This window comes from Telmatherina bonti (assembly GCF_933228915.1).
Source record: "Telmatherina bonti genome assembly, chromosome: 18".
Classification (NCBI taxonomy): domain Eukaryota; kingdom Metazoa; phylum Chordata; class Actinopteri; order Atheriniformes; family Telmatherinidae; genus Telmatherina; species Telmatherina bonti.
The window spans coordinates 3,827,555-3,854,787 of NC_136616.1; the positions used below are offsets into that span (position 1 = coordinate 3,827,555).

The 27,233-nt window shown below is 48.4% G+C and overlaps 1 protein-coding gene across 1 annotated transcript in view; it reads right to left on the minus strand.

Moving 5' to 3' along the window:
- frem1a (Fras1 related extracellular matrix 1a) overlaps window positions 1–27,233 on the minus strand; it is a gene marked incomplete at both ends in the record, with an annotated part of 264,812 nt that overhangs the window by 29,377 nt on the left and 208,202 nt on the right. The window contains 11 exons of the mRNA XM_079257498.1: window positions 833–1,250; window positions 2,574–2,838; window positions 2,957–3,152; window positions 6,501–6,642; window positions 6,714–6,858; window positions 8,184–8,394; window positions 8,472–8,668; window positions 8,745–8,930; window positions 15,104–15,307; window positions 17,387–17,639; window positions 17,711–17,804. Coding sequence (XP_079113624.1) covers window positions 833–1,250; window positions 2,574–2,838; window positions 2,957–3,152; window positions 6,501–6,642; window positions 6,714–6,858; window positions 8,184–8,394; window positions 8,472–8,668; window positions 8,745–8,930; window positions 15,104–15,307; window positions 17,387–17,639; window positions 17,711–17,804 — 2,311 coding nt within the window. The remainder of the gene's footprint in view (window positions 1–832; window positions 1,251–2,573; window positions 2,839–2,956; window positions 3,153–6,500; window positions 6,643–6,713; window positions 6,859–8,183; window positions 8,395–8,471; window positions 8,669–8,744; window positions 8,931–15,103; window positions 15,308–17,386; window positions 17,640–17,710; window positions 17,805–27,233) is intronic.

Genomic DNA, 27,233 nt, shown 5'->3' on the forward strand with positions numbered 1-27,233 from the left:
GTACAACCTCCAGTACAGTCTTTGGGCGATGGTGATGTCTTAGCATCTTCTTGCACTTGTGCACTCAGACCCTGTTTGAGTTGAGCACAACAGCGATGGCGGACCTCCACGTCACGTTTGTCCTGCTGCAACTTTTTCACTTATTTGGTCAGTTGAAGCAAAAGCCGTTTTAAGGATGAATGTGCTGCAGAGGTTACATGTGGAAGACTAACTAGTGGTTAACACACGGCGCTTCTGTTTCCTGTCCTGTGAGGAACTGGTTTCACTGCCCCCTAGAGGCCCGGCATGCACACCACATCATTACTGCTTCTATTTCTCTGAGAGGTTTTGCCGCTGTTTTGTAAATATATTTTTTTCAAAAACACAAAGGAAGACTTTTCCATTTTAGGTGTAAAGTTTCATAAACGGAGCCTGAAGATGATCGTAGCTGCTGAAACTCAGTCCCATGACCATCGCATGTGGCCCATCAGGAACCTGCCATAACAAAGGCTTTTCAGGACCACTTCTGGTCCACAAACTAGTAGCTTTAATCCACAACCAGGCCAACACCTGACATCTGGTCCACTTCGGACCCATACAACACTTGCTAGGGGTGTAACTGAGCCATAAGTACCAGAAGTAGCCCAGAAATGGGCCAAACATGTCTGCTATCTGGGTCACCTCCCGGAGTTTATAGTGAAAGTTTCCTAAACCCACCAGCAAAATGGCTAGTACCCTTCTCTTTGTGATGGTTTTCAGAACCAAGTCTGCTGGATACAGGCCATGCAGCATGAACCTTTATGATGTTTGGTGTCTGGAACTTCAGCGGCAACATCAACTGGTTTTCACTCACCTGAATAGTGAAGGACACGGGTTCAGTCTGTAACTTCCCATCCAACAGGAAGCCTCGTTTTGTGCTGTCTGAAGCGCTGAAGGTGAACCGGTCGATCTGCGACGCTCCCCCATCGTGTTTATATGCCACCTCCAGCTCCTCTATGTTTCTCTGGGTGAAGTTGGAGCCAGCGGCCAGGGTGGTACCTGATAAAACTAGTTTTCCATACTGCGGAGGCTGTTGGATGACGAAGGTCAGGCTGTCAGGTGGAGAGTCAGGATCAGACATGGACAGGCAGTCAGGACCAAGGATCACAGCAGAGCCTTGGGGGACTGTTAGGCCTTTGTTGGAAGTCAGAGAGGGCAGGACACGATCCACCATCTCCACCCGGACCTCAAAGCTTCCGTTCCGGCTGGTTTTACCATTGCTTACAACAAACCTGCAAAAAACAGGCATCAGACTGGGTGTTAGGCCACTGAGATGGATGGATGGATGGATGGATAGATAGACAGATAGACAGATAGATAGATAGATAGATAGATAGATAGATAGATAGATAGATAGATAGATAGATAGATAGATAGATAGATAGATAGATAGATAGATAGATAGATAGATAGACAGACAGATAGATAGATAGATAGATAGATAGATAGATAGATAGATAGATAGATAGATAGATAGATAGATAGATAGATAGATAGATAGATAGATAGATAGATAGACAGATAGATAGATAGATAGATAGATAGATAGGTTTTATTGTCATTGTAACATTTTCATGTACAACAAAATTTAAAAGTGCTGATCGGTTCAAGATGCAAAGTCATACGATCATAAGAGAAGTAATAAAAACAAGTATAAAGAAAAAATAAATAAAATAAAAATTAAAATGTTACTAAATGTTACTAAATGTTACCAAAGTAAAGACAAGATTAGAGGTCTGCACCTCCTGAGACTCATGAGGATACCTGTGAAAAAGTTCCAGTCCAAAACCTGATTGTTCTGAATTATTGCGCTGCTCAGCCCATGGTAACCGTGGCAACCACGTCACCACTCAGATGGCGGGGTGAAGACACACCAGATCATGTCTGACGGGGCATCGCTGTGAAAGTAGCGTGCAGGCTTACTGGGCTCCATGAGTCCAGGAGAGACCAGAATGGTCCCACTACGTCCCAACCAGCAGTGGTCAGGGGCCACAAATGTCACATCTCCTTCAAATGTCAGTAAGATGGACATGCCGGTCTCTCTATCGAATTTCACGATCAAAGGCAATGTTGCTTGTCATTTTAAAAAGTTTGTCACCTGTCTTGCTGCCCTGACTTTCTGACTTGCTTGATGCAGAGTTAACAATGGATGGTATTCATAAAAAGATTCAGGATGGACTGACTGCTTGATACACATTTAATGATCAGAGTGAACGGTGGATGATATTTCTTGCAATACAAACGATTTAGGAAACCATCTGTGGACTAGACTGCAGGTTCTGTGGCCAGAGCCGGTTACTGTGGCAACACATCACAACGAGAGGTATTAGACAGTCCACTCAGCTGCTTCTTGTAAAAAACTAAGAGTAAACACCAACATCAAAATGTTAATAAATAATTTAATATTTCTTTGGTATAAGTGGGATCGTGTCCCTCCAGGTGTACGTTATTAGAAATGGCTGCCGCAACCATTCCCGCCTCCATGAAGTCCGTTCATTTCTGATAACGGACACCTTGTCAGGCATTATCCCTTCCATGATTCATGCTGGACTCACTGGAAGGTCTCCATCTCCTGGCTGGCTCGGTTGTCATGAACGTAAGCGACCAGATTTGCAGCGATGTCCATCTGGCTGAAAGTAGAGACGGCCAGTCCAGGATGTTTGACATACTCTATGTGCCCATGAGTTGGTGGGTTGGTGATGGCGTACAGAAGCTCCTCCGGTTTGTCCGAGCCATCTGTAGCCAGCAGCACGTTGGTGGTGAGAACCACGCGATCACCACGGCTGACATTCACCGGCTTCACAAACATGGCGATGTTTCCTGGAAGACATTAAATTTTAAAGCCAAAGGCACGAACTCATTTCAGGTCATATCCATATCCACATTAGGACTGATGTTGACCTGGGAGGAGGACATAGTCGTGCCTGATGAACAGTACCTTTCTTCAGGTCGTTGATAGAGATGTGGAAGTGCTGTGGAGGCGATCGGTTCTTTCCATCCGTCAGGTAAAAGACAAAGAAGTCCTGTGCCTTTGCATGATGAAGGTCAGTATGAAGGTAGCGCAGGAGGTTCATGTCCACTGTCTCCTGCGTACAGGTCCTCCCAGCTGTCAAGGAAACCCACATCTGGCCTTCCTGTGACACGTTTACCCAGTTAGAAGCAAAACAACCTGAAATCTTCTCATTCCAGATGAACCGTACAGTTTTCTCTTGTATAGTTTCCTGCTCTTACTGTTCTGTATGCTAGCTTTAGTTATGTTATCCACTAGCAGGAGTATTGAGCTGATTATGTTTTACCCATATGTGATTCATATCATTGGGTTTTAATAATGGGGACCAGCTTTCGTTCAGTCCCACCCAGGCCGTCGTCGTCATATGTGGACCCATATCCGATCTGTGTGGAAGCAACCTGAACAGTCACGTCACATTTCATCAGTGGTTAGCACTGCGGCCATGCAGCTAGCAGGTCGAGCTAGCTGGGTCGAGCCTCAGCCGGGGAGGTTCAAACAGTAGCCTTTCTGTGTGGAGTTTGCATGCTCTCTCCAGGTACTCCGGCTACCTCCCACCCACAAGACATGTATGTTAGGTTGATTGATCACTTATCACATGTAAGTCGCTGAATGACTGCAGAACAGAATACGTGAACCATGGATTTTAAAACAGCGGGTTGGGCACCAGATTTAACTAGAAACCAACTAAAAAAGCAACATTATTTGAACTCACTTCTCAGTAAACTTTATGGATTTTAACTAGCAGAACTCTGCTTTTTCTAATAGATGGAAACATCAACAAATGAGTTTGTTCCATGGAGCTGTTGCTGCATGTTGAGAGACTTGCCATGTAGTAGCCTGGACAGCATCCAAGGAACTCTAGGAAGCTTTCAAAATGGCTCAACTTCCTTTTGTTTTGTTTTTTACTAGTAAAAAGAGAGGGGGGCGGAGCTTCAACTGATCACCACCTGGTGGTGAGTTGGCTCAGATGGTGGGGGAGGAAGCCGGTCAGAGCTGGCAGGCCCAAACGTGTTGTGAGGGTCTGCTGGGAACGTCTGGCTGAGTCCCCTGTCAGAGCGAGCTTCAACTCCCACCTTCAGCAGAGCTTCAACCATGTCCCGAGTGAGGCGGGGGACATTGAGTCTGAATGGGCTGTGTTCCGTGCCTCTATTGCTGAGGCGGCCGGCCGGAGCTGTGGCTGCAAGGTCGTTGGTGCCTGTCGTGGCGGTAATCCCAGGACTCGTTGGTGGACACCAGCAGTGAGGGATGCCGTCAAGCTGAAGAAGGAGTCCTATCGGGCCTTCTTGGCCTGTGGGACTCTGGAGGCAGCTGATGGGTACCGACGGGCTAAGCGGCATGTGGCTTCGGCAGTTGCCGAGGCAAAAACTCGGGCATGGGAGGAGTTCGGCGAGGCCATGGAGAAAGACTTCCGGACGGCTTTGAGGAGATTCTGGTCCACCATCCGGCGGCTCAGGAGGGGGAAGCAGTGCTCCATCAATACTGTGTACAGTGGAGGTGGGGAGCTGCTGACCTCAACTCGGGACGTTGTGGGTCGGTGGAGGGAATACTTCGAAGACCTCCTCAATCCTACCAACACGTCTTCTGATGAGGAAGCAGAGCTGGGGGACTCGGGGGTGGACTCTCCTATCTCTGGGGCTGAAGTCGCTGAGGTGGTCAAAAAGCTCCTTGGCGGCAAGGCCCCGGGGGTGGATGAGATCCGCCCAGAGTTCCTTAAGGCTCTGGATGCTGGTGGGCTGTCCTGGCTGACACGCCTCTGCAGCATTGCGTGGATATCGGGGACAGTACCGCTGGATTGGCAGACTGGGGTGGTGGTCCCCCTTTTTAAGAAGGAGGACCGGAGGGTGTGTTCCAATTACAGGGGAATCACACTCCTCAGCCTCCCTGGGAAGGTCTATTCAGGGGTCCTGGAGAGGAGGGTCCGCCGGATAGTCGAATCCTGGATTGAGGAGGAGCAGTGTGATCCGGCTTGGTGGCCTCAGGATTGGGTCCCTGCTTTTTGCGGATGACGTGGTTCTGTTGGCTTCATCTGGTCGTGATCTCCAGCTCTCGCTTGAGCGATTCACGGCCGAGTGTGAAGCGACTGGGATGAGAATCAGCACCTCCAAATCTGAGACCATGGTCCTCAGCCGGAATAGGGTGGATTGTCCTCTCCGGGTCGGGAGTCAGGTCCTGCCTCAAGTGGAGGAGTTTAAATATCTCGGGGTCTTGTTCACGAGTGAGGGAAGGATGGAGCGTGAGATCGACAGGCGGATCGGTGCGGCGTCTGCAGTAATGCGGACTCTGCGCCGGTCTGTCGTGGTGAAGAAGGAGCTGAGCCAGAAGGCGAAGCTCTCGATTTACCAGTCGATCTACGTTCCTACCCTCACCTATGGTCATGAGCTGTGGGTCGTGACCGAAAGAAGGAGATCTCGTATACAGGCGGCTGAAATGAGTTTCCTCCGCAGGGTGGCCGGGCTCTCCCTTAGAGATAGGGTGAGGAGCTCGGTCATCCGGGAGGAGATCAGAGTAGAGCCGCTGCTCCTCCGCATCGAGAGGAACCAGTTGAGGTGGCTCGGGCATCTGGTCAGGATGCCTCCTGGACGCCTCCCTGGTGAGGTGTTCCAGGCACGTCCCTCTGGGAGGAGACCCCGGGGAAGACCCAGGACACGCTGGAGGGATTATATCTCTCGGCTGGCCTGGGAACGCCTCGGGATCCCCCCCGCAGAGTTGGCAAATGTGGCTGGGGAGAGGGAAGTCTGGGCTTCCCTGCTTAGGCTGCTGCCCCCGCGACCCGACCCCGGATAAGCAGCAGAAGATGGATGGATGGATGAGTGGATGGATGGGTGGATGGACGGATGGATGGATGAAGATTTTCAGTGTAATCGAGATGAAAAAAACTCATTTTTTCATGTTTTTTTTTTTAAGTAAAAACATCTTGTTCTAAAATGAGCATTAAAAGTTTATAATAATGTGACTATTTACATACAAGAAATATGGATCTGTGATTTTTTTTTTTTTCAGTTTGTTGTCGTCTAATAACCACAAAGTTTAGTAAAAAAAAAAAAAAAAAAATGTGTAACTTGTACATAAATTGGTTAATCCTTCTGACTGGAAAGTTTTTTTTTTTTTTTTTAATCAACTTTACATTACATATTTATCATATTTTTATGTATTCATACTTTATGATGGAGGTGGAAGAGACGTCCGAAAAGTACTTTTTTTCTCTATTGCTATTTATTTTACGAATGTGTTTGTTTGAAAAAAAGGAAAAAGATTTTTTAAAAATGTAAACTGCTCTTTTAACTTTTCTGGGGTTTTTTTAAACATCTTTGCACAAACTAAAAATAAGTGCTTTTTTTTTTTTACTGTGTCAGACTGAAAAATAAAATCTCCATCTAACCAACATTTCTAATATAGAAACACACTTTGATCCTCCAATGAGCTGAATGTTGGTAAACAAACTGCCACAAAGAGGAAGACGTCCTGCACCAACCTTCATCTGCAGAAGTCCTTGTGTTGGAAGACTCTGGAACATGTACATGACCTGCGAGGACGGCGTGTCTCGGTCCTGCGTCAACAGCGTCACGCTGGATATGATCCGGGCTTCTCCTGGATCCAGCTCCAGTCCCTTGTTCCTGAAGACAACCACAAATAGCTCGCTGTTCTGCTCAACGCCGACCTCCATGATGACAGACATCCGTCTAACCTGATGACGCGAGGCTCTTCGTCGTTCACCGGCAGCACTTCAACCATCACCTGTCTCTGGAGCCGGTGTCTGCCGTCGGTCAGCTGGAGAGTAAAGCTGTCCTCCATGTTCTCAGAGTCGTCATGCAGGTACATCAGGTCCATTCCTGCAGCACCGGGATCACATGAATACCTTCTTCGTTATCATCATCATCATCTGATGTAACTTTACATTAAGTAAAGACATTTTAGCACACAGATCATGTTCAGTTGATTTTCCTTCATCCATCCATCCATCCATCCATCAATCCATCATCCATCCATCCATTCATCATCCATCCATCATCCATCCATCCATCCATCCATCATCCATCCATCCATTCATCATCCATCCATCCATATATCATCCATCCATTCATCATCCATCCATCCATATATCATCCATCCATCCATCCATCCATCATCCATCCATCCATCCATCCATTCATCATCCATCCATCATCCATCCATCCATCCATCCATCATCCATCCATCCATTCATCATCCATCCATCCATATATCATCCATCCATCCATCCATCCATCATCCATCCATCCATTCATCATCCATCCATCCATATATCATCCATCCATCCATCCATTCATCATCCATCCATCCATCCATCCATCCATCCATCCATCCATCATCCATCCATCCATTCATCATCCATCCATCCATCCATCATCCATCCATCCATTCATCATCCATCCATCCATCCATCATCCATCCATCCATTCATCATCCATCCATCATCCATCCATCCATCATCCATCCATCCATTCATCATCCATCATCCATCCATCCATTCATCATCCATCCATCCATCCATCCATCCATCCATCTATTCATCATCCATCCATCCATCATATATCCATATAATCCAATCCATCCAGTTCAGGGTCATGGGAAACTTGAGCCAATCCAGCAGCCTCCGGTCTTCTCTAAATGCCTGACTGACCATTTCCAACAAACATAACTCCCCAAAAAACTTGCCAGGGTACTTCAAGGACTTTCCAGGAATAGTTCTCCAGGGTACTTCAAGGACTTTCCAGGAATAGTCCTGCAGGGTCTTTCAAAGACTTTCCAAATCTCTTCTTTGGATGTTCTTGCCTTTGGTTCCGTTCTCTGTCAAGATGATCCTACAGGATATTCGTGTTCTGGTTCCAAGGATCCAACATCTATCAGACCTGTTTCCACTCAGGTCATGTGACATTCCCCAGCCTTTTCTCTTTGTTTCCATGGAGATAATTTTTGATAAGGCTTCAGCAAACAGCAGATGGATCAACTGAAGGTCCAGATGCATGTCCGTGATGCATCAGGGAGATGCATCTGGACCTTCACAAAGCCTGAGAACTACAGCTGAAGACCCTCTGGAAGGACCACTCAGAAGGAAGAAGCACAGTTAAGCTACTGTTACAGTCTTGAAATGAAGCTTTATTGGTGTACAACAAACCGTTCATGAGGTCCATCATGGTGAAGTGGACCACCGGAGTTCCCAGACTGACTGCTTGTCTCTTGGTGACTTGGTTTCCACTTCTGTGGTCTACAATCCTCCCATGCTGAGGAGGTCGGACCACTGTGAAAAGCAGGTCATCCTTGGGGACGTCCAGATCCAGCGCATTCAGCACGGACGAATCCAGCTGCTTGGTTTCTCCTTCCCGTACCTCATCACACAGGAAAATCAGACAGTTATGACCACATCCTGGAAATCTGCACGATGGTCTGACGGGTAAAAACTCACTGTGATGTTGCGAGCCACAAACTCTGGGATTTCATCGTTTGTTGGGTTAATGATGATGTAGAAGGGGACGTGGGCTGAGCTGTGCTTGCCGTCGGACACACAGAGCATGAACTGGTCGGCTGTGGGCTCCATCCTCTGGTGCTGAGACTGGACATAGTTAATGTGACCCTCTACGATGTCTCTGTATGAGAAAGAAGCTGTGGGGAAGGAAACAAACATGAAAGCACTTCCTGTTTCACCTGTTTCAGGATAAAGTTTCATCCTGACACTCACCAATGCTGATGCCGGTGTTGCTTTTCTCAAAACCAGGACTGGGAAGGATGTTTTCTATGTAGCCAAACTGGGGGGGAGAAATCAGACTGACCACGAGCTCCTGGTGGATTGTGTCCACGTCGGAGGCCTTCAAATGAGAGGCAGTGATCGCTGCAGACCCACCTTCATCCACTGTAAAGATGTCCCCTAAGCAAGTCATAATGAAAAATATACAATAAATCGCATGGAGTGGTAGCAGGAAGAAATCAATGTGTATTCATCTGATTTCTCAGAATCAAATTAAGATATGTATGAGATCAGTTGAATAATGTGATAATACATGAAATGAAGTATGGAGCCTGTTTACATGAACACCAAACATCTGATCATTGTCTGACTTCTGGAATTATCAGATTATTCAACTGATCATGTAGACAGCAGTAATTTGGTTATGAAAAATCAGATGAACACAATTGGATTCCTCCCTGATACATAAATATCTGAAAGTGTGCTGAAAACTGTGCCATATCTGTCCATCTAACAACATCTGTGAACAAGATGGAAGTGAAGCAGTCACAATGTCAAGGGAACACAAGCAAACAGGATTTTGTGCAGATGCAGGAAGTCAGAATAGAAATCAAGTTGTCATTCATATGTGGTCTGTTTTCTAGATTATTAGTTACCACATTAGCAGCGAATTCTAATATGGCTTTAGTTGCTAATGCCACATTTTTCACAAATGTGTAGAAAAAAAAAACATAGCGTGCACTCCCCTAAAGAAATCCAAAAATGCAGACAACAATCTATTAAAACTTTCATTCCACAATCACACGAAGACATGTTACCATCAGAATATGTGTTGTGGTTCCTGCTCTGACCTGTGCTGCAGTGGGTGTGCCTGTTTCCCTGGCAATCAAGTCCACACCAGGTTCTCATCGGGAAATCAGCAGCAGCAAGATAAAAGGCCAGCTCAGTTCACCAGTCATCGCCTGCCCGCCCGCCAACCTGCCTGCCCGCCCACCAACCTGCCTGCCAACCAGCCTGCCTGCCCGCCAACCTGCCTGCCCGCCAACCAGCCTGCCAACCAGCCTGCCCGCCCGCCAACCAGCCTGCCCGCCCGCCCGCCAACCTGCCTGCCCGCCCGCCAACCTGCCTGCCCGCCAACCAGCCTGCCTGCCCGCCAACCAGCCTGCCAACCTGCCTGCCCGCCCGCCAACCTGCCTGCCCGCCAACCAGCCCGCCCGCCCGCCAACCAGCCTGCCCGCCCGCCCGCCAACCTGCCTGCCCGCCCGCCAACCTGCCTGCCCGCCAACCAGCCTGCCTGCCCGCCAACCAGCCTGCCAACCAGCCCGCCCGCCCGCCAACCAGCCCGCCCGCCCGCCAACCAGCCCGCCCGCCCGCCAACCAGCCCGCCCGCCCGCCAACCTGCCTGCCCGCCCGCCAACCTGCCTGCCCGCCAACCAGCCTGCCTGCCCGCCAACCAGCCTGCCAACCAGCCCGCCCGCCCGCCAACCAGCCCGCCCGCCCGCCAACCAGCCCGCCCGCCCGCCAACCTGCCTGCCAACCTGCCTGCCCGCCAACCTGCCTGCCAACCTGCCTGCCCGCCAACCAGCCTGCCAACCTGCCTGCCCGCCCGCCAACCTGCCTGCCCGCCAACCAGCCTGCCTGCCCGCCAACCAGCCTGCCAACCAGCCCGCCCGCCCACCAACCAGCCCGCCCGCCCGCCAACCAGCCTGCCAACCAGCCCGCCCGCCCACCAACCAGCCCGCCCGCCCGCCAACCAGCCCGCCCGCCCGCCAACCAGCCCGCCCGCCCGCCAACCTGCCTGCCCGCCCGCCAACCTGCCTGCCCGCCAACCAGCCTGCCTGCCCGCCAACCAGCCCGCCTGCCCGCCAACCAGCCCGCCCGCCCGCCCGCCTGCCTGCCTGCCTGCCAACCAGCCCGCCCGCCCGCCCGGAACGACAGAGGAGGAGGGACACCGGCGTTTGTTTTTATTGTGGAAGACCAGGACACCAGAGAGCTGTCTGCACAGAACGGCCAAAAGATCTGGGTCGTCAGTAGCTGTGGGAGTACTGACGACCACCACTCCAAAGGTAATTCCCCACACAAAGACACTCATTCCAGCGGTGCTATATGTCAAGGGTTTCTCTCATCCAGTACAGGCTTTAGTGGATTCTGGCGCTGAAGCAAACTTTATTGACAAGGAATGGGCTGCAAGGATTAATCTAGACCTGGAATCTCTCTTCCCTCCTGTTTCCGCCCGGGCTCTGGATGGCAGCATTCTTTACTCTATCACCCAAGAGTCTGTTCCGGTTAAACAGATTGTTTCGGGAAATCACCAGGAGTTTATTAGTTTCTTTGTTGTAAACTCACCAAATTCACCCCTGGTTTTAGGACACCCCTGGTTATCGTTACACAATCCCCATCTGGATTGGACTACTGGGAGGATTATTAACTGGAGTTCTTATTGTCATGCAACTTGTCTTCACTCTGCCGTCCCATCTGGTATAACCACTACCAGTCATTGTCCCACTTCTAAGGATTTGTCAGACATTCCTCTAGCCTACCATGACCTCGCTGAAGTGTTCAGTAAAGAGAGGGCCCTTTCTCTTCCTCCTCACCGACCATATGACTGCGCCATAGACTTGTTACCTGGGGCTCCGTTGCCAGCCAGTCGTCTGAACAATCTTTCTAAGCCAGAGACTGAGGCCATGGAGAAATATATTTCGGATTCGCTGGCTGCTGGTTTAATTAGACCTTCTTCTTCCCCTGTTGGCGCAGGTTTTTTCTTTGTATCTAAGAAGGATGGTTCTCTTTGGCCTTGTATTGACTACCGGAGATTAAATGCTATAACCATAAAGAATAAGTATCCTCTGCCACTTGAGTCTGCCTTCAACTCTCTCCATGGCTCAGCAATCTTCACAAAGCTAGATCTCCGCAACGCATATCATCTGGTCAGGATAAAAGAGGGAGATGAGTGGAAGACAGCCTTCAAGACCCCACTCGGCCATTTTGAGTATCGAGTCATGCCTTTTGGACTTTGTAATGCCCCTGCTGTTTTCCAAGCCTTAGTTAATGATGTGCTGAGAGACTTCCTGAACCGTTTTGTTTTCGTCTATTTAGACGATATCCTCATCTTTTCCCACAACCTCGCCGAACATATACAACATGTCCGACAAGTCCTGCAGAGACTTCTGGAGAATCGCCTATTCGTTAAGGCCGAGAAGTGTGATTTTCATAAGAACACTGTTTCTTTTCTCGGATACATTTTTGAGAGTGGGCAGGTCCGAGCAGATCCTGAGAAGGTCAAAGCTGTTACCGAATGGCCAGTCCCAACTTCTGTCAAGCAGCTGCAACGTTTCTTGGGTTTTGCTAATTTTTATCGCAGATTCATTCGCAATTATAGCCGCATCGCAGCTCCCCTGACAAAACTTACATCGCCTACAGTCCCATTCATTCGCAATTATAGCCGCATCGCAGCTCCCCTGACAAAACTTACATCGCCTACAGTCCCATTTGTCTGGTCTGAGCCGGCGGCTCAGGCTTTTGTCAAGTTAAAGGATCTATTCACCACTGCTCCTGTCCTCCTCCACCCTGATCTCAACCATCAATTTGTGGTGGAGGTTGATGCTTCTGATGTCGGCGTTGGAGCTGTGTTGTCCCAACGATCCCCAGAGTCTCAGAAGTTACATCCTTGTGCCTTTTTCTCTCGACGTCTAACACCAGCTGAGCAGAACTACCATGTCGGTGATAGGGAACTCTTAGCCATCAAACTCGCCCTGGAGCAGTGGCGCCATTGGTTGGAGGGATCCAAAGTACCATTCCTCATCTGGACTGACCATAAGAACCTGGAATACCTACAGTCTGCTAGACAAATGAATCCCCGACAGGCCCGTTGGTCTCTTTTCTTCAATCGATTCCACTTCACGCTGTCATACAGACCTGGGTCCAAAAACCAGAAACCGGACTCTCTCTCTCGCCAATTTCCACCCAAGACTGCAGTTTCACCTGATACCATCTTACCTGCAACCTGTGTGTAGCCGCTGTTTCCTGGGAGGTGGAGGACAGGGTTAGAGAAGCCCAACAGCCTGACCCTGGCACAGGTCCCCGTAACCGCCTTTATGTCCCCAATTCTGTACGTTCCCAAGTCCTCCAGTGGGGACATTCCTCCCGCCTAGCATGCCACCCTGGTTCTGTGCGAACACTTTCTTTTCTGAGACGCAGATTCTGGTGTCCCACAATGGATAAAGATGTCCGGGAGTTTGTTGCAGCCTGTACGACGTGTGCACGCAGTAAGTCATCGCATCAGCCACCTGCGGGATTGTTTCATCTGTGGTAACAGCTCTCGGCCATTGCAGCATTTCTGCTTAAGAATTTAAACTGCTTGTTTCACAACTGTCTGTTCTGTCACCAGTGCATGATTCTTGCCTGCCTGCCCGTCTACCATTCTGCCCAAGAGAACAATAAACCTGTCCTAGTATCCACATCCAATCTGCACTTGGGTCCTTGTTTGTCCTACACTACAACAATATGACAATAATCTGATTACTCCCTTCGTTTTGATCTTCATTGACTTCACCAGTGGTGGAACGGGAGATTCTCGTGGTGAAGAGGTGGAACGGGAGATTCTCGTGGTGAAGAGGTGGAACGGGAGATTCTCGTGGTGAAGAGGTGGAACGGGAGATTCTCGTGGTGAAGAGGTGGAACGGGAGATTCTCGTGGTGAAGAGGTGGAACGGGAGATTCTCGTGGTGAAGAGGTGGAATGGGAGATTCTCATCATGATGTGCAGCAAATGTGTGATGCTTCATATAAATACGGAGTAAAATCTCTGAGGAATGTTTCCACGTTCTTCAATTTATCTCGCCAAGAATTCTAAATGAGATCTAAGAAGGTTGTCCTGATGAAGAGGACACTGATAGCAGGATCTACTAAAGGGTTGCTTTCACTTAAATGTACAAACTTATTCACTAACAGCCCACAAAGGGTTGCATTTTTTAAAGGGGCAACACCTGCTCCAATGAATATGCAATGTTGACACGTTATTCTGAACGTTTTGGGAGGAGAAAATGTTCATTTAAATGTGTCGGCTGCAATGTGATCTTTCAAACCTGATATCAATGTTGCTGATTGAAACTGCTTCTATGTTTAATGTGTTTCTGAAGGACATGCAGGGAGTCTGTGTGTGTCATACACACATGTCTGCAGTTATTGTCACAGGAAGGAGATATGGAAACAATGCCAGAGACGCAGAGAACGCCTTTTTCACCATCGTGGGAATATTTCTGGGATGAAGGAGGAAACAATCATCAGAACATCTGGTTTATCCAGCATGTTGGAGCTGTTGGAGGAACTCAGGGTGAATGTGGAGCCATGAGGACAAGTCACACAATCCCTGCAATGACACAACTGCCTACAAGTCTGCACTTTATAGCATCTGGGAGCGTAGCCCTCACGTCTGGATCTCCCAATTCCGATTTGGAGATGTGACGTCCTGAACAGCATGTGTTGCCGGATGGCCGGCTATAGGTTTCAAATTAAATGAGATCACACAAGTTTTTCTTCAGAACTGGATTTCCCATGTGAATAAAAAGCAGATGATTCCATCCATGTGCAGCGTGTGACCCCCGCAGACACCAGTAATCATCAACACTGTGCCATGTGCATGTGATGCCGATGGCATAATTACCAATGTTGTAGCAAAATATCTCAGGTCAGAGGACGGTTCTTTTATTTTGAGAAACAGTCTTCTGTTCTCCGAGCTGTGAGCTGGTGAGTTTTCAGACGTCTGACTTGTAGGCAGGTCAGTTTATGAAATCCTTAGTAAAAATAAACGAGGCCTTTATTAGAAACAACAGACTGTGTCGTATTCATCATGTTTTCTTTCTTTTGTTAAGCTGACAGCACATCCACCCTGCACCCCCACCTGTTTTATTCTTTTCTTCACCTCTGATGTATTAATGCGTCTCTTTCCTTCATCCCCAGTTCGCATCATTTCACTGACTGCATTAACTTTTTCATTCATTTGCTCCAATACAGCGTTTATTTGTGTCAGTCTGATTTCTTTGCCGTAGGTCAGTGAAGTGTTAGTTTCATCAACCAACATCTCCAATTCCAAAGTAGAATTTCAATTTGCACTCTCTCTCCAAACTCGCCATGCCGCCAACGCCGAAACGTGACAAACCCTCATTTCAGTAGAGCTAGCGCCTGCCGCTCATTTACGGGATGTGACAGTAAATCACCCGCAACTTGTTGCGCCGCTCGTCAAGCAAAATTCTAGATTGCACATGCAGATCACTGCCTGCAAAGTAAGATCTTAGTGGATCCGGCCCTGAGTTTACATTGGCAATCACCCCCAACTTTTTCCAGATCTTATATTAACCTGTGTTTAGTGAAGGCGGTTGGTTGTCCACAGGATACACGGTGATGTGGAGGTCGTATAGAGGCAGGTTATCCCGTAGCCGGGAAGAGCTTCTGGTCCGGACGAGACTCCCTCCACTGCAGCATAAAGCAGAACTCTCCGTCTCCCCATCAGATATGACGAAGGTGATGGTATCGTGACGAGATGTTAATCCAACCTCCAGTCCTAAAACCCAACCAGACATAAGGACATTCCTCACTGCTTTGTACTGTACTCCATCATCATGTACAACTCCATACAGACCTCAGTCAGACAGGAAATCAGGCTTCTGACTGGTTAAAGGGGATTTTATACCCAATGAGCTCTTCCTCATCGACACAAAATCCTCATTGTCCCAAGTCGACAGCTTCTCTCTTACAACTGTCAGCTCTGGGTGTTCCTCTCAACAGCACGCCATCTTTTCATTTCCATGGAAAGAACACCACCCAGTCTGCTGGCTAACTCCACCCCTTCCTCACTGCCCACACTGCCTCCATCCTTGTCCATAGTCTCATCCCCTTCCACATTGATTACTGCAACCCCCCATAGACTCAACTGGTCCATAACTCTGCATCTAGAATCAGACCAAGAAACCCATCCTCACATCACCCCCATCCAACAGCAGCTCCACTGACAACTAGTCAACCGAAGAATGACTGCAAACACCCCTGTTCATCTTTAAACTCTTCCATAACCTCACCCCAGTATCTGTCTGTCCCCCTCCAGATCCATACACCCCCAGATCCTCCATCCACCTCGCTCTATACCTGCCCACCGCAGTGGCATGTTGGGAGCAGGGAGACTAATGTACAGAACTATTTGCTAATTATCCAGCTTGTTGGCCTGTTAGTTAATCTGTACTAATGTCCAGCCGAAGCAGTGTCTAATCCAACCAGCAGCTGTTAACCTCTCCGATGGCCACCCATCTGAGAAGAAACCCACACTCAACCCAGTCCAGGTTGGAAACTACCGTCTGGTCCCACTGGTGCCGTTCATGTCCACACTACTGGAGCGGGTCGTCTTCAGTCTCCCAGTTCCTCCATGATAGAAACCAGTTAGATCCACGTCAGTCTGGCTTCACTCCACTGGAACTGCTCTCCTGTCTGCTACTGGTTCCCTACCACCAGATCCACTGGTCAGTCCTGGTCCTGCTAGACCAGATCCACTGGCCAGTCCTGGTCCTGCTGGACCAGATCCACCGGTCAGTCCTCAGTCCTGATCCTGTTGGAGTAGACTCAAGCGTCAGCCCTCAGTCCTGGTCCTGCTGGAGTAGACCCAACCGTCACCCCTCAGTCCTGGTCCTGCTGGAGTAGACCCAACCGTCAGCCCTCAGTCCTGGTCCTGATGGAGTAGACCCAACCGTCAGCCCTCAGTCCTGGTCCTGATGGAGTAGACCCAACCGTCAGACTTCAGTCCTGGTCCTGCTGGAGTAGACCCAACCGTCAGCCCTCAGTCCTGGTCCTGCTGGAGTAGACCCAACCGTCAGCCCTCAGTCCTGGTCCTGCTGGAGTAGACCCAACCGTCACCCCTCAGTCCTGGTCCTGATGGAGTAGACCCAACCGTCAGACTTCAGTCCTGGTCCTGCTGGAGTAGACCCAACCGTCAGCCCTCAGTCCTGGTCCTGCTGGAGTAGACCCAACCGTCAGACCTCAGTCCTGGTCCTGCTGGAGTAGATCCAACCGTCAGACTTCAGTCCTGGTCCTGCTAGAGTAGACCCAACCGTCACCCCTCAGTCCTGGTCCTGATGGAGTAGACCCAATCGTCAGACTTCAGTCCTGGTCCTGCTGGAGTAGACCCAACCGTCAGCCCTCAGTCCTGGTCCTGCTGGAGTAGACCCAACCGTCAGACCTCAGTCCTGGTCCTGCTGGAAAACAAAGCCTGTAGCTCTACATGATAACACCTGCGTCCAACTGGACAGTCCACCAGCACCTTCCTACCATGTCCTCTACTGTGTGATTCCCTGCTTGTGTTGTTCTAACTCATATGGAAGTCGCTTTGGATAAAAGCATCTAAATGATTGTAGAATAGAATAGAATAGAATAGAATAGAATAGAATAGAATAGAATAGAATAGAAGACAATAAGATTATCCAGGGCATTACCACCAGGTAGAGTCGTCTTCAGTCCAAACAGACCACCGATACAAACATGTCCTCTCTCAAAGAATTGGAAGGAAAGCCTCATTTAACACCTTGTCATTCCATCAGCTGAAGGTGCAGACGTATGCTACCTAACCCTGATGAATGCACACTGTCCTGGTGTTCACCTGTGTGCCGGTAGGAGATGATCCCTGCAGCAACATCGGCCTGAATGAAACGATCAACCACAAGGCCATTTCTCAGCACCACACCATGATAAGGATGCCGGGCAATGAGGAATGCCAGGCTGATGTTGTCGCTGTCAGCATCAGTAGCATAGATGTACTCTGCTGTGATGAGCATTTCTTGTCCTTCCGGACACCTGAGAACTGGTTTCAAACCCATGGCCATCACTGGTATCTCATCATTAATGGGCGACACCTGAAAAAAAAAAGCAAAGAGAATAAATTCCTCATCTCAACAAATTTCATGATTCAAATATCTGCAGTTACCTTCACCAGCAGAGTGAACCCGATGGAATTGGTGCCGTCTGTTGCGGTGAACACGATGTTGTCCTCTGTGGTTTCTGAGCTGTCATGGTTGTAACTGTGGAAAGAAATCAAACTTCAATGTTCCTCCATTGAGTAACAATACATAATCTCCCGTTACACCTCATCACCATGAGAATCTCAAGTTCCACCTCATCACCATGAGAATATCCCGTTCCACCTCATCACCATGAGAATCTCCCGTTCCACCTCATCACCATGAGAATCTCCCGTTCCACCTCATCATGATGAGAATCTCCCGTTCCACCTCATCACCATGAGAACATCCCGTTCCACCTCATCACCATGAGAATCTCATTATGAGAGTCTCCAACTCCGCTTCATCATGATTGAATCTTCCGTTCCACAACATCACGATGAGAATCTCCCGTTCCACCACATCACGGTGAGAATCTCCTGTTCCACCTCATCACCATGAGAATCTCCCGTTCCACCTCATTATGAGAGTCTCCAATTAGGCTTCATCATGATTGAATCTCCCGATCCACCTCATCACCATGAGAATCTCCCATTCCACCTCATCATGATTAGAATCTCCCGTTCAACCTCATCACCATGAGAATATCCCGTTCCTCCATATCATTATGAGAATCTCCCATTCCACCTCATTATGAGAGTCTCCAATTGCGCTTCATCATGATTGAATCTCAGGGTTCCACCGCATCACCATGAGAATATCCCGTTCCACCACACATTACCATGAGAATATCCCGTTCCTCCATATCATGATGAGAATCTCAAGTTCCACCTCATCACCATGAGAATATCCCGTTCCACCTCATCACCATGAGAATCTCCCGTTCCACCTCATCACCATGAGAATCTCCCATTCCACCTCATCATGATTAGAATCTCCCGTTCAACCTCATCACCATGAGAATATCCCGTTCCTCCATATCATTATGAGAATCTCCCATTCCACCTCATTATGAGAGTCTCCAATTGCGCTTCATCATGATTGAATCTCAGGGTTCCACCGCATCACCATGAGAATATCCCGTTCCACCACACATTACCATGAGAATATCCCGTTCCTCCATATCATGATGAGAATCTCAAGTTCCACCTCATCACCATGAGAATCTCCCGTTCCACCTCATTATGAGAGTCTCCAATTAGGCTTCATCATGATTGAATCTCCCGATCCACCTCATCACCATGAGAATCTCCCATTCCACCTCATCATGATTAGAATCTCCCGTTCAACCTCATCACCATGAGAATATCCCGTTCCTCCATATCATTATGAGAATCTCCCATTCCACCTCATTATGAGAGTCTCCAATTGCGCTTCATCATGATTGAATCTCAGGGTTCCACCGCATCACCATGAGAATATCCCGTTCCACCACACATTACCATGAGAATATCCCGTTCCTCCATATCATGATGAGAATCTCAAGTTCCACCTCATCACCATGAGAATATCCCGTTCCACCTCATCACCATGAGAATCTCCCGTTCCACCTCATCACCATGAGAATCTCCCATTCCACCTCATCATGATTAGAATCTCCCGTTCAACCTCATCACCATGAGAATATCCCGTTCCTCCATATCATTATGAGAATCTCCCATTCCACCTCATTATGAGAGTCTCCAATTGCGCTTCATCATGATTGAATCTCAGGGTTCCACCGCATCACCATGAGAATATCCCGTTCCACCACACATTACCATGAGAATATCCCGTTCCTCCATATCATGATGAGAATCTCAAGTTCCACCTCATCACCATGAGAATATCCCGTTCCACCTCATCACCATGAGAATCTCCCGTTCCACCTCATCACCATGAGAACATCCCGTTCCACCTCATCACCATGAGAATCTCCCGATCCAACTCATCACCATGAGAATCTCCCGTTCCACCTCATAACCATGAGAATCTACCGTTCCACCTCATCACCATGAGAATCTCCCGTTCCACCTCATCACCATGAGAATCTCCCGTTCCACCTCATCACCATGAGAACATCCCGTTCCACCTCATCACCATGAGAATCTCCCGATCCAACTCATCACCATGAGAATCTCCCGTTCCACCTCATCACCATGACAATCTCCTGTTCCACCTCATTATGAGAGTCTCCAACTCCGCTTCATCATGATTGAATCTCCCGTTCCACAACATCACGATGAGAATCTCCCGTTCCACCACATCACGGTGAGAATCTCCTGTTCCACCACATCACCATGAGAATATCCCGTTCCTCCATATCATGATGAGAATCTCCCGTTCCACCTCATTATGAGAGTCTCCAATTCCGCTTCGTCATGATTGAATCTCCCGTTCCACCACATCATCATGAGAATATCCCGTTCCTCCATATCATGATGAGAATATCCCGTTCCACCACATCACCATGAGAATATCCCGTTCCACCACATCACCATGAGAATCTCCCGTTCCACCACATTACCATGAGAATCTCCGTTTCCACCACATCACCATGAGAATCTCCCGTTCCACCACATTACCATGAGAACATCCCGTTCCTCCATATCATGATTGAATCTCCCGTTCCACCTCATCACCATGAGAATCTCCCGTTCCACCTCATCACCATGAGTACATCCCGTTCCACCTCATCACCATGAGAACCTCCTGTTCCAGCTGATCACCATGAGAATCTCCCGTTCCACCTCATAGCCATGAGAATCTCCCGTTCCACCTCATGACCATGAGAATCTCCCGTTCCACCTCATCACCATGAGAACCTCACGTTCCATATCATCACCATGAGAATCTCCCGTTCCTCCTCATCACCATGAGAATCTCCAGTTCCACCTTTTCACTATGAGAATGTCCCGTTCGACCTTATAACCATTAGAATCTCCCGTTCCACCTCATCACCATGAGAACCTCACGTTCCATATCATCACCATGAGAATCTCCCGATCCACCTCATCACCATGAGAATCTCCGGTTCCACCTCATCACCATGAGAATCTCCCGTTCCACCTCATCACCATGAGAACCTCCTGTTCCATCTCATCACCATTAGAATCTCCCGTTCCACCTCATCACTATGAGAATCTCCCGTTCCACATCATCACCATGAGAACCTCCCGTTCCACCTCATCATCATGAGAATCGCCCGTTTCACCACAACAACATGAGAATCTCCCGTTCCACCTCATAGCCATGAGAATCTCCCATTCCTCCATATCATAATGAGAATCTCCCGTTCCACCTCATCACCATGAGAATCTCTCGTTCCAACTCATTACCATAAGAATCTCCCGTTCGACCTTATAACCATGAGAATCTCCCGTTCCACCACATCACCATGAGAATCTCTTGTTCCACCTCATCATCATGAGAATCTCCCATTCCACCACATCACCATGAGAATCTCCCATTCCACCACATCAACATGAGAATCTCATTATGAGAGTCTCCAACTCCGCTTCATCATGATTGAATCTTCCGTTCCACAACATCACGATGAGAATCTCCCGTTCCACCACATCACGGTGAGAATCTCCTGTTCCACCTCATCACCATGAGAATCTCCCGTTCCACCTCATTATGAGAGTCTCCAATTCGGCTTCATCATGATTGAATCTCCCGATCCACCTCATCACCATGAGAATCTCCCATTCCACCTCATCACCAAGAGAATCTCCCGTTCCACCTCATCATGATTAGAATCTCCCGTTCAACCTCATCACCATGAGAATATCCCGTTCCTCCATATCATTATGAGAATCTCCCATTCCACCTCATTATGAGAGTCTCCAATTGCGCTTCATCATGATTGAATCTCAGGGTTCCACCGCATCACCATGAGAATATCCCGTTCCTCCATATCATGATGAGAATCTCAAGTTCCACCTCATCACCATGAGAATATCCCGTTCCACCTCATCACCATGAGAATCTACCGTTCCACCTCATCACCATGAGAATCTCCCGTTCCACCTCATCACCATGAGAATCTCCCGTTCCACCTCATCACCATGAGAACATCCCGTTCCACCTCATCACCATGACAATCTCCTGTTCCACCTCATTATGATAGTCTCCAACTCCGCTTCATCATGATTGAATCTCCCGTTCCACAACATCACGATGAGAATCTCCCGTTCCACCACATCACGGTGAGAATCTCCTGTTCCACCACATCACCATGAGAATATCCCGTTCCTCCATATCATGATGAGAATCTCCCGTTCCACCTCATTATGAGAGTCTCCAATTCCGCTTCGTCATGATTGAATCTCCCGATCCACCACATCAACATGAGGATCTCCCGTTCCACCACATCATCATGAGAATATCCCGTTCCTCCATAGCATGATGAGAATCTCCCGTTCCACCACATCACCATGAGAATATCCCGTTCCACCACATCACCATGAGAATCTCCCGTTCCACCACATTACCATGAGAACATCCCGTTCCTCCATATCATGATTGAATCTCCCGTTCCACCTCATCACCATGAGAATCTCCCGGTCCACCTCATCACCATGAGTACATCCCGTTCCACCTCATCACCATGAGTACATCCCGTTCCACCTCATCACCATGAGAACCTCCTGTTCCAGCTGATCACCATGAGAATCTCCCGTTCCACCTCATAGCCATGAGAATCTCCCGTTCCACCTCATGACCATGAGAATCTCCGGTTCCACCTCATCACCATGAGAACCTCACGTTCCATATCATCACCATTAGAATCCCCCGTTCCACCTCATCACCATGAGAACCTCACGTTCCACATCATCACCATGAGAATCTCCCGATCCACCTCATCACCATGAGAATCTCCCGTTCCACCTCATCACCATGAGAATCTCCCGTTCCACCTCATCACCATGAGAACCTCCTGTTCCATCTCATCACCATTAGAATCTCCCGTTCCACCTCATCACTATGAGAATCTCCCGTTCCACATCATCACCATGAGAACCTCCCGTTCCACCTCATCATCATGAGAATCGCCCGTTTCACCACAACAACATGAGAATCTCCCATTCCACCTCATAGCCATGAGAATCTCCCATTCCTCCATATCATAATGAGAATCTCCCGTTCCACCTCATCACCATGAGAATCTCTCGTTCCAACTCATTGCCATAAGAATCTCCCGTTCGACCTTATAACCATGAGAATCTCCCGTTCCACCTCATAGCCATGAGAATCTCCCGTTCCACCTCATCACCATGAGAATCTCCCGTTCCACCTCATCATGATAAGAATCTCCCGTTCCTCCATATCATAATGAGAATCTCCCGTTCCACCTCATCATGATAAGAATCTCCCATTCCTCCATATCATAATGAGAATCTCCCGTTCCACCTCATCACCATGAGAATCTCCCGTTCCACCTCATCACCATGAGAATCTCTTGTTTCACCTCATCACAATGAGAATCTCCCGTTCCAATTCATCACCATAAGAATCTCCCGTTCGACCATATAACCATGAGAATCTCCCATTCCTCCATATCATAATGAGAATCTCCCGTTCCACCTCATCACCATGAGGACCTCCCGTTCGACCTTATAAACATGAGAATCTCCCGTTCGACCTTATAACCATGAGAATCTCCCGTTCCACCTCATCACGATGAGAATCTCCCGTTCGACCTTATAACCATGAGAATCTCCCGTTCCACCTCATCACCATGAGAATCTACCGTTCCACCTCATCACCATGAGAATCTCCCGTTCCACCTCATCACCATGAGAACATCCCGTTCCACCTCATCACCATGAGAATCTCCCGATCCAACTCATCACCATGAGAATCTCCCGTTCCACCTCATCACCATGACAATCTCCTGTTCCACCTCATTATGAGAGTCTCCAACTCCGCTTCATCATGATTGAATCTCCCGTTCCACAACATCACGATGAGAATCTCCCGTTCCACCACATCACGGTGAGAATCTCCTGTTCCACCACATCACCATGAGAATATCCCGTTCCTCCATATCATGATGAGAATCTCCCGTTCCACCTCATTATGAGAGTCTCCAATTCCGCTTCGTCATGATTGAATCTCCCGTTCCACCACATCATCATGAGAATATCTCGTTCCTCCATATCATGATGAGAATCTCCCGTTCCACCACATCACCATGAGAATATCCCGTTCCACCACATCACCATGAGAATCTCCCGTTCCACCACATTACCATGAGAATCTCCGTTTCCACCACATCACCATGAGAATCTCCCGTTCCACCACATTACCATGAGAACATCCCGTTCCTCCATATCATGATTGAATCTCCCGTTCCACCTCATCACCATGAGAATCTCCCGTTCCACCTCATCACCATGAGTACATCCCGTTCCACCTCATCACCATGAGAACCTCCTGTTCCAGCTGATCACCATGAGAATCTCCCGTTCCACCTCATAGCCATGAGAATCTCCCGTTCCACCTCATGACCATGAGAATCTCCCGTTCCACCTCATCACCATGAGATCCTCACGTTCCATATCATCACCATGAGAATCTCCCGTTCCTCCTCATCACCATGAGAATCTCCAGTTCCACCTTTTCACTATGAGAATGTCCCGTTCGACCTTATAACCATTAGAATCTCCCGTTCCACCTCATCACCATGAGAACCTCACGTTCCATATCATCACCATGAGAATCTCCCGATCCACCTCATCACCATGAGAATCTCCGGTTCCACCTCATCACCATGAGAATCTCCCGTTCCACCTCATCACCATGAGAACCTCCTGTTCCATCTCATCACCATTAGAATCTCCCGTTCCACCTCATCACTATGAGAATCTCCCGTTCCACATCATCACCATGAGAACCTCCCGTTCCACCTCATCATCATGAGAATCGCCCGTTTCACCACAACAACATGAGAATCTCCCGTTCCACCTCATAGCCATGAGAATCTCCCATTCCTCCATATCATAATGAGAATCTCCCGTTCCACCTCATCACCATGAGAATCTCTCGTTCCAACTCATTGCCATAAGAATCTCCCGTTCGACCTTATAACCATGAGAATCTCCCGTTCCACCTCATAGCCATGAGAATCTCCCGTTCCACCTCATCACCATGAGAATCTCCCGTTCCACCTCATCATGATAAGAATCTCCCGTTCCTCCATATCATAATGAGAATCTCCCGTTCCACCTCATCATGATAAGAATCTCCCATTCCTCCATATCATAATGAGAATCTCCCGTTCCACCTCATCACCATGAGAATCTCCCGTTCCACCTCATCACCATGAGAATCTCTTGTTTCACCTCATCACAATGAGAATCTCCCGTTCCAATTCATCACCATAAGAATCTCCCGTTCGACCTTATAACCATGAGAATCTCCCATTCCTCCATATCATAATGAGAATCTCCCGTTCCACCTCATCACCATGAGGACCTCCCGTTCGACCTTATAAACATGAGAATCTCCCGTTCGACCTTATAACCATGAGAATCTCCCGTTCCACCTCATCACGATGAGAATCTCCCGTTCGACCTTATAACCATGAGAATCTCCCGTTCCACCTCATCACCATGAGAATCTACCGTTCCACCTCATCACCATGAGAATCTCCCGTTCCACCTCATCACCATGAGAATCTCCCGTTCCACCTCATCACCATGAGAACATCCCGTTCCACCTCATCACCATGAGAATCTCCCGATCCAACTCATCACCATGAGAATCTCCCGTTCCACCTCATCACCATGACAATCTCCTGTTCCACCTCATTATGAGAGTCTCCAACTCCGCTTCATCATGATTGAATCTCCCGTTCCACAACATCACGATGAGAATCTCCCGTTCCACCACATCACGGTGAGAATCTCCTGTTCCACCACATCACCATGAGAATATCCCGTTCCTCCATATCATGATGAGAATCTCCCGTTCCACCTCATTATGAGAGTCTCCAATTCCGCTTCGTCATGATTGAATCTCCCGTTCCACCACATCATCATGAGAATATCCCGTTCCTCCATATCATGATGAGAATCTCCCGTTCCACCACATCACCATGAGAATATCCCGTTCCACCACATCACCATGAGAATCTCCCGTTCCACCACATTACCATGAGAATCTCCGTTTCCACCACATCACCATGAGAATCTCCCGTTCCACCACATTACCATGAGAACATCCCGTTCCTCCATATCATGATTGAATCTCCCGTTCCACCTCATCACCATGAGAATCTCCCGTTCCACCTCATCACCATGAGTACATCCCGTTCCACCTCATCACCATGAGAACCTCCTGTTCCAGCTGATCACCATGAGAATCTCCCGTTCCACCTCATAGCCATGAGAATCTCCCGTTCCACCTCATGACCATGAGAATCTCCCGTTCCACCTCATCACCATGAGAACCTCACGTTCCATATCATCACCATGAGAATCTCCCGTTCCTCCTCATCACCATGAGAATCTCCAGTTCCACCTTTTCACTATGAGAATGTCCCGTTCGACCTTATAACCATTAGAATCTCCCGTTCCACCTCATCACCATGAGAACCTCACGTTCCATATCATCACCATGAGAATCTCCCGATCCACCTCATCACCATGAGAATCTCCGGTTCCACCTCATCACCATGAGAATCTCCCGTTCCACCTCATCACCATGAGAACCTCCTGTTCCATCTCATCACCATTAGAATCTCCCGTTCCACCTCATCACTATGAGAATCTCCCGTTCCACATCATCACCATGAGAACCTCCCGTTCCACCTCATCATCATGAGAATCGCCCGTTTCACCACAACAACATGAGAATCTCCCGTTCCACCTCATAGCCATGAGAATCTCCCATTCCTCCATATCATAATGAGAATCTCCCGTTCCACCTCATCACCATGAGAATCTCTCGTTCCAACTCATTACCATAAGAATCTCCCGTTCGACCTTATAACCATGAGAATCTCCCGTTCCACCACATCACCATGAGAATCTCTTGTTCCACCTCATCATCATGAGAATCTCCCATTCCACCACATCACCATGAGAATCTCCCATTCCACCACATCAACATGAGAATCTCATTATGAGAGTCTCCAACTCCGCTTCATCATGATTGAATCTTCCGTTCCACAACATCACGATGAGAATCTCCCGTTCCACCACATCACGGTGAGAATCTCCTGTTCCACCTCATCACCATGAGAATCTCCCGTTCCACCTCATTATGAGAGTCTCCAATTCGGCTTCATCATGATTGAATCTCCCGATCCACCTCATCACCATGAGAATCTCCCATTCCACCTCATCACCAAGAGAATCTCCCGTTCCACCTCATCATGATTAGAATCTCCCATTCAACCTCATCACCATGAGAATATCCCGTTCCTCCATATCATTATGAGAATCTCCCATTCCACCTCATTATGAGAGTCTCCAATTGCGCTTCATCATGATTGAATCTCAGGGTTCCACCGCATCACCATGAGAATATCCTGTTCCACCACACATCACCATGAGAATA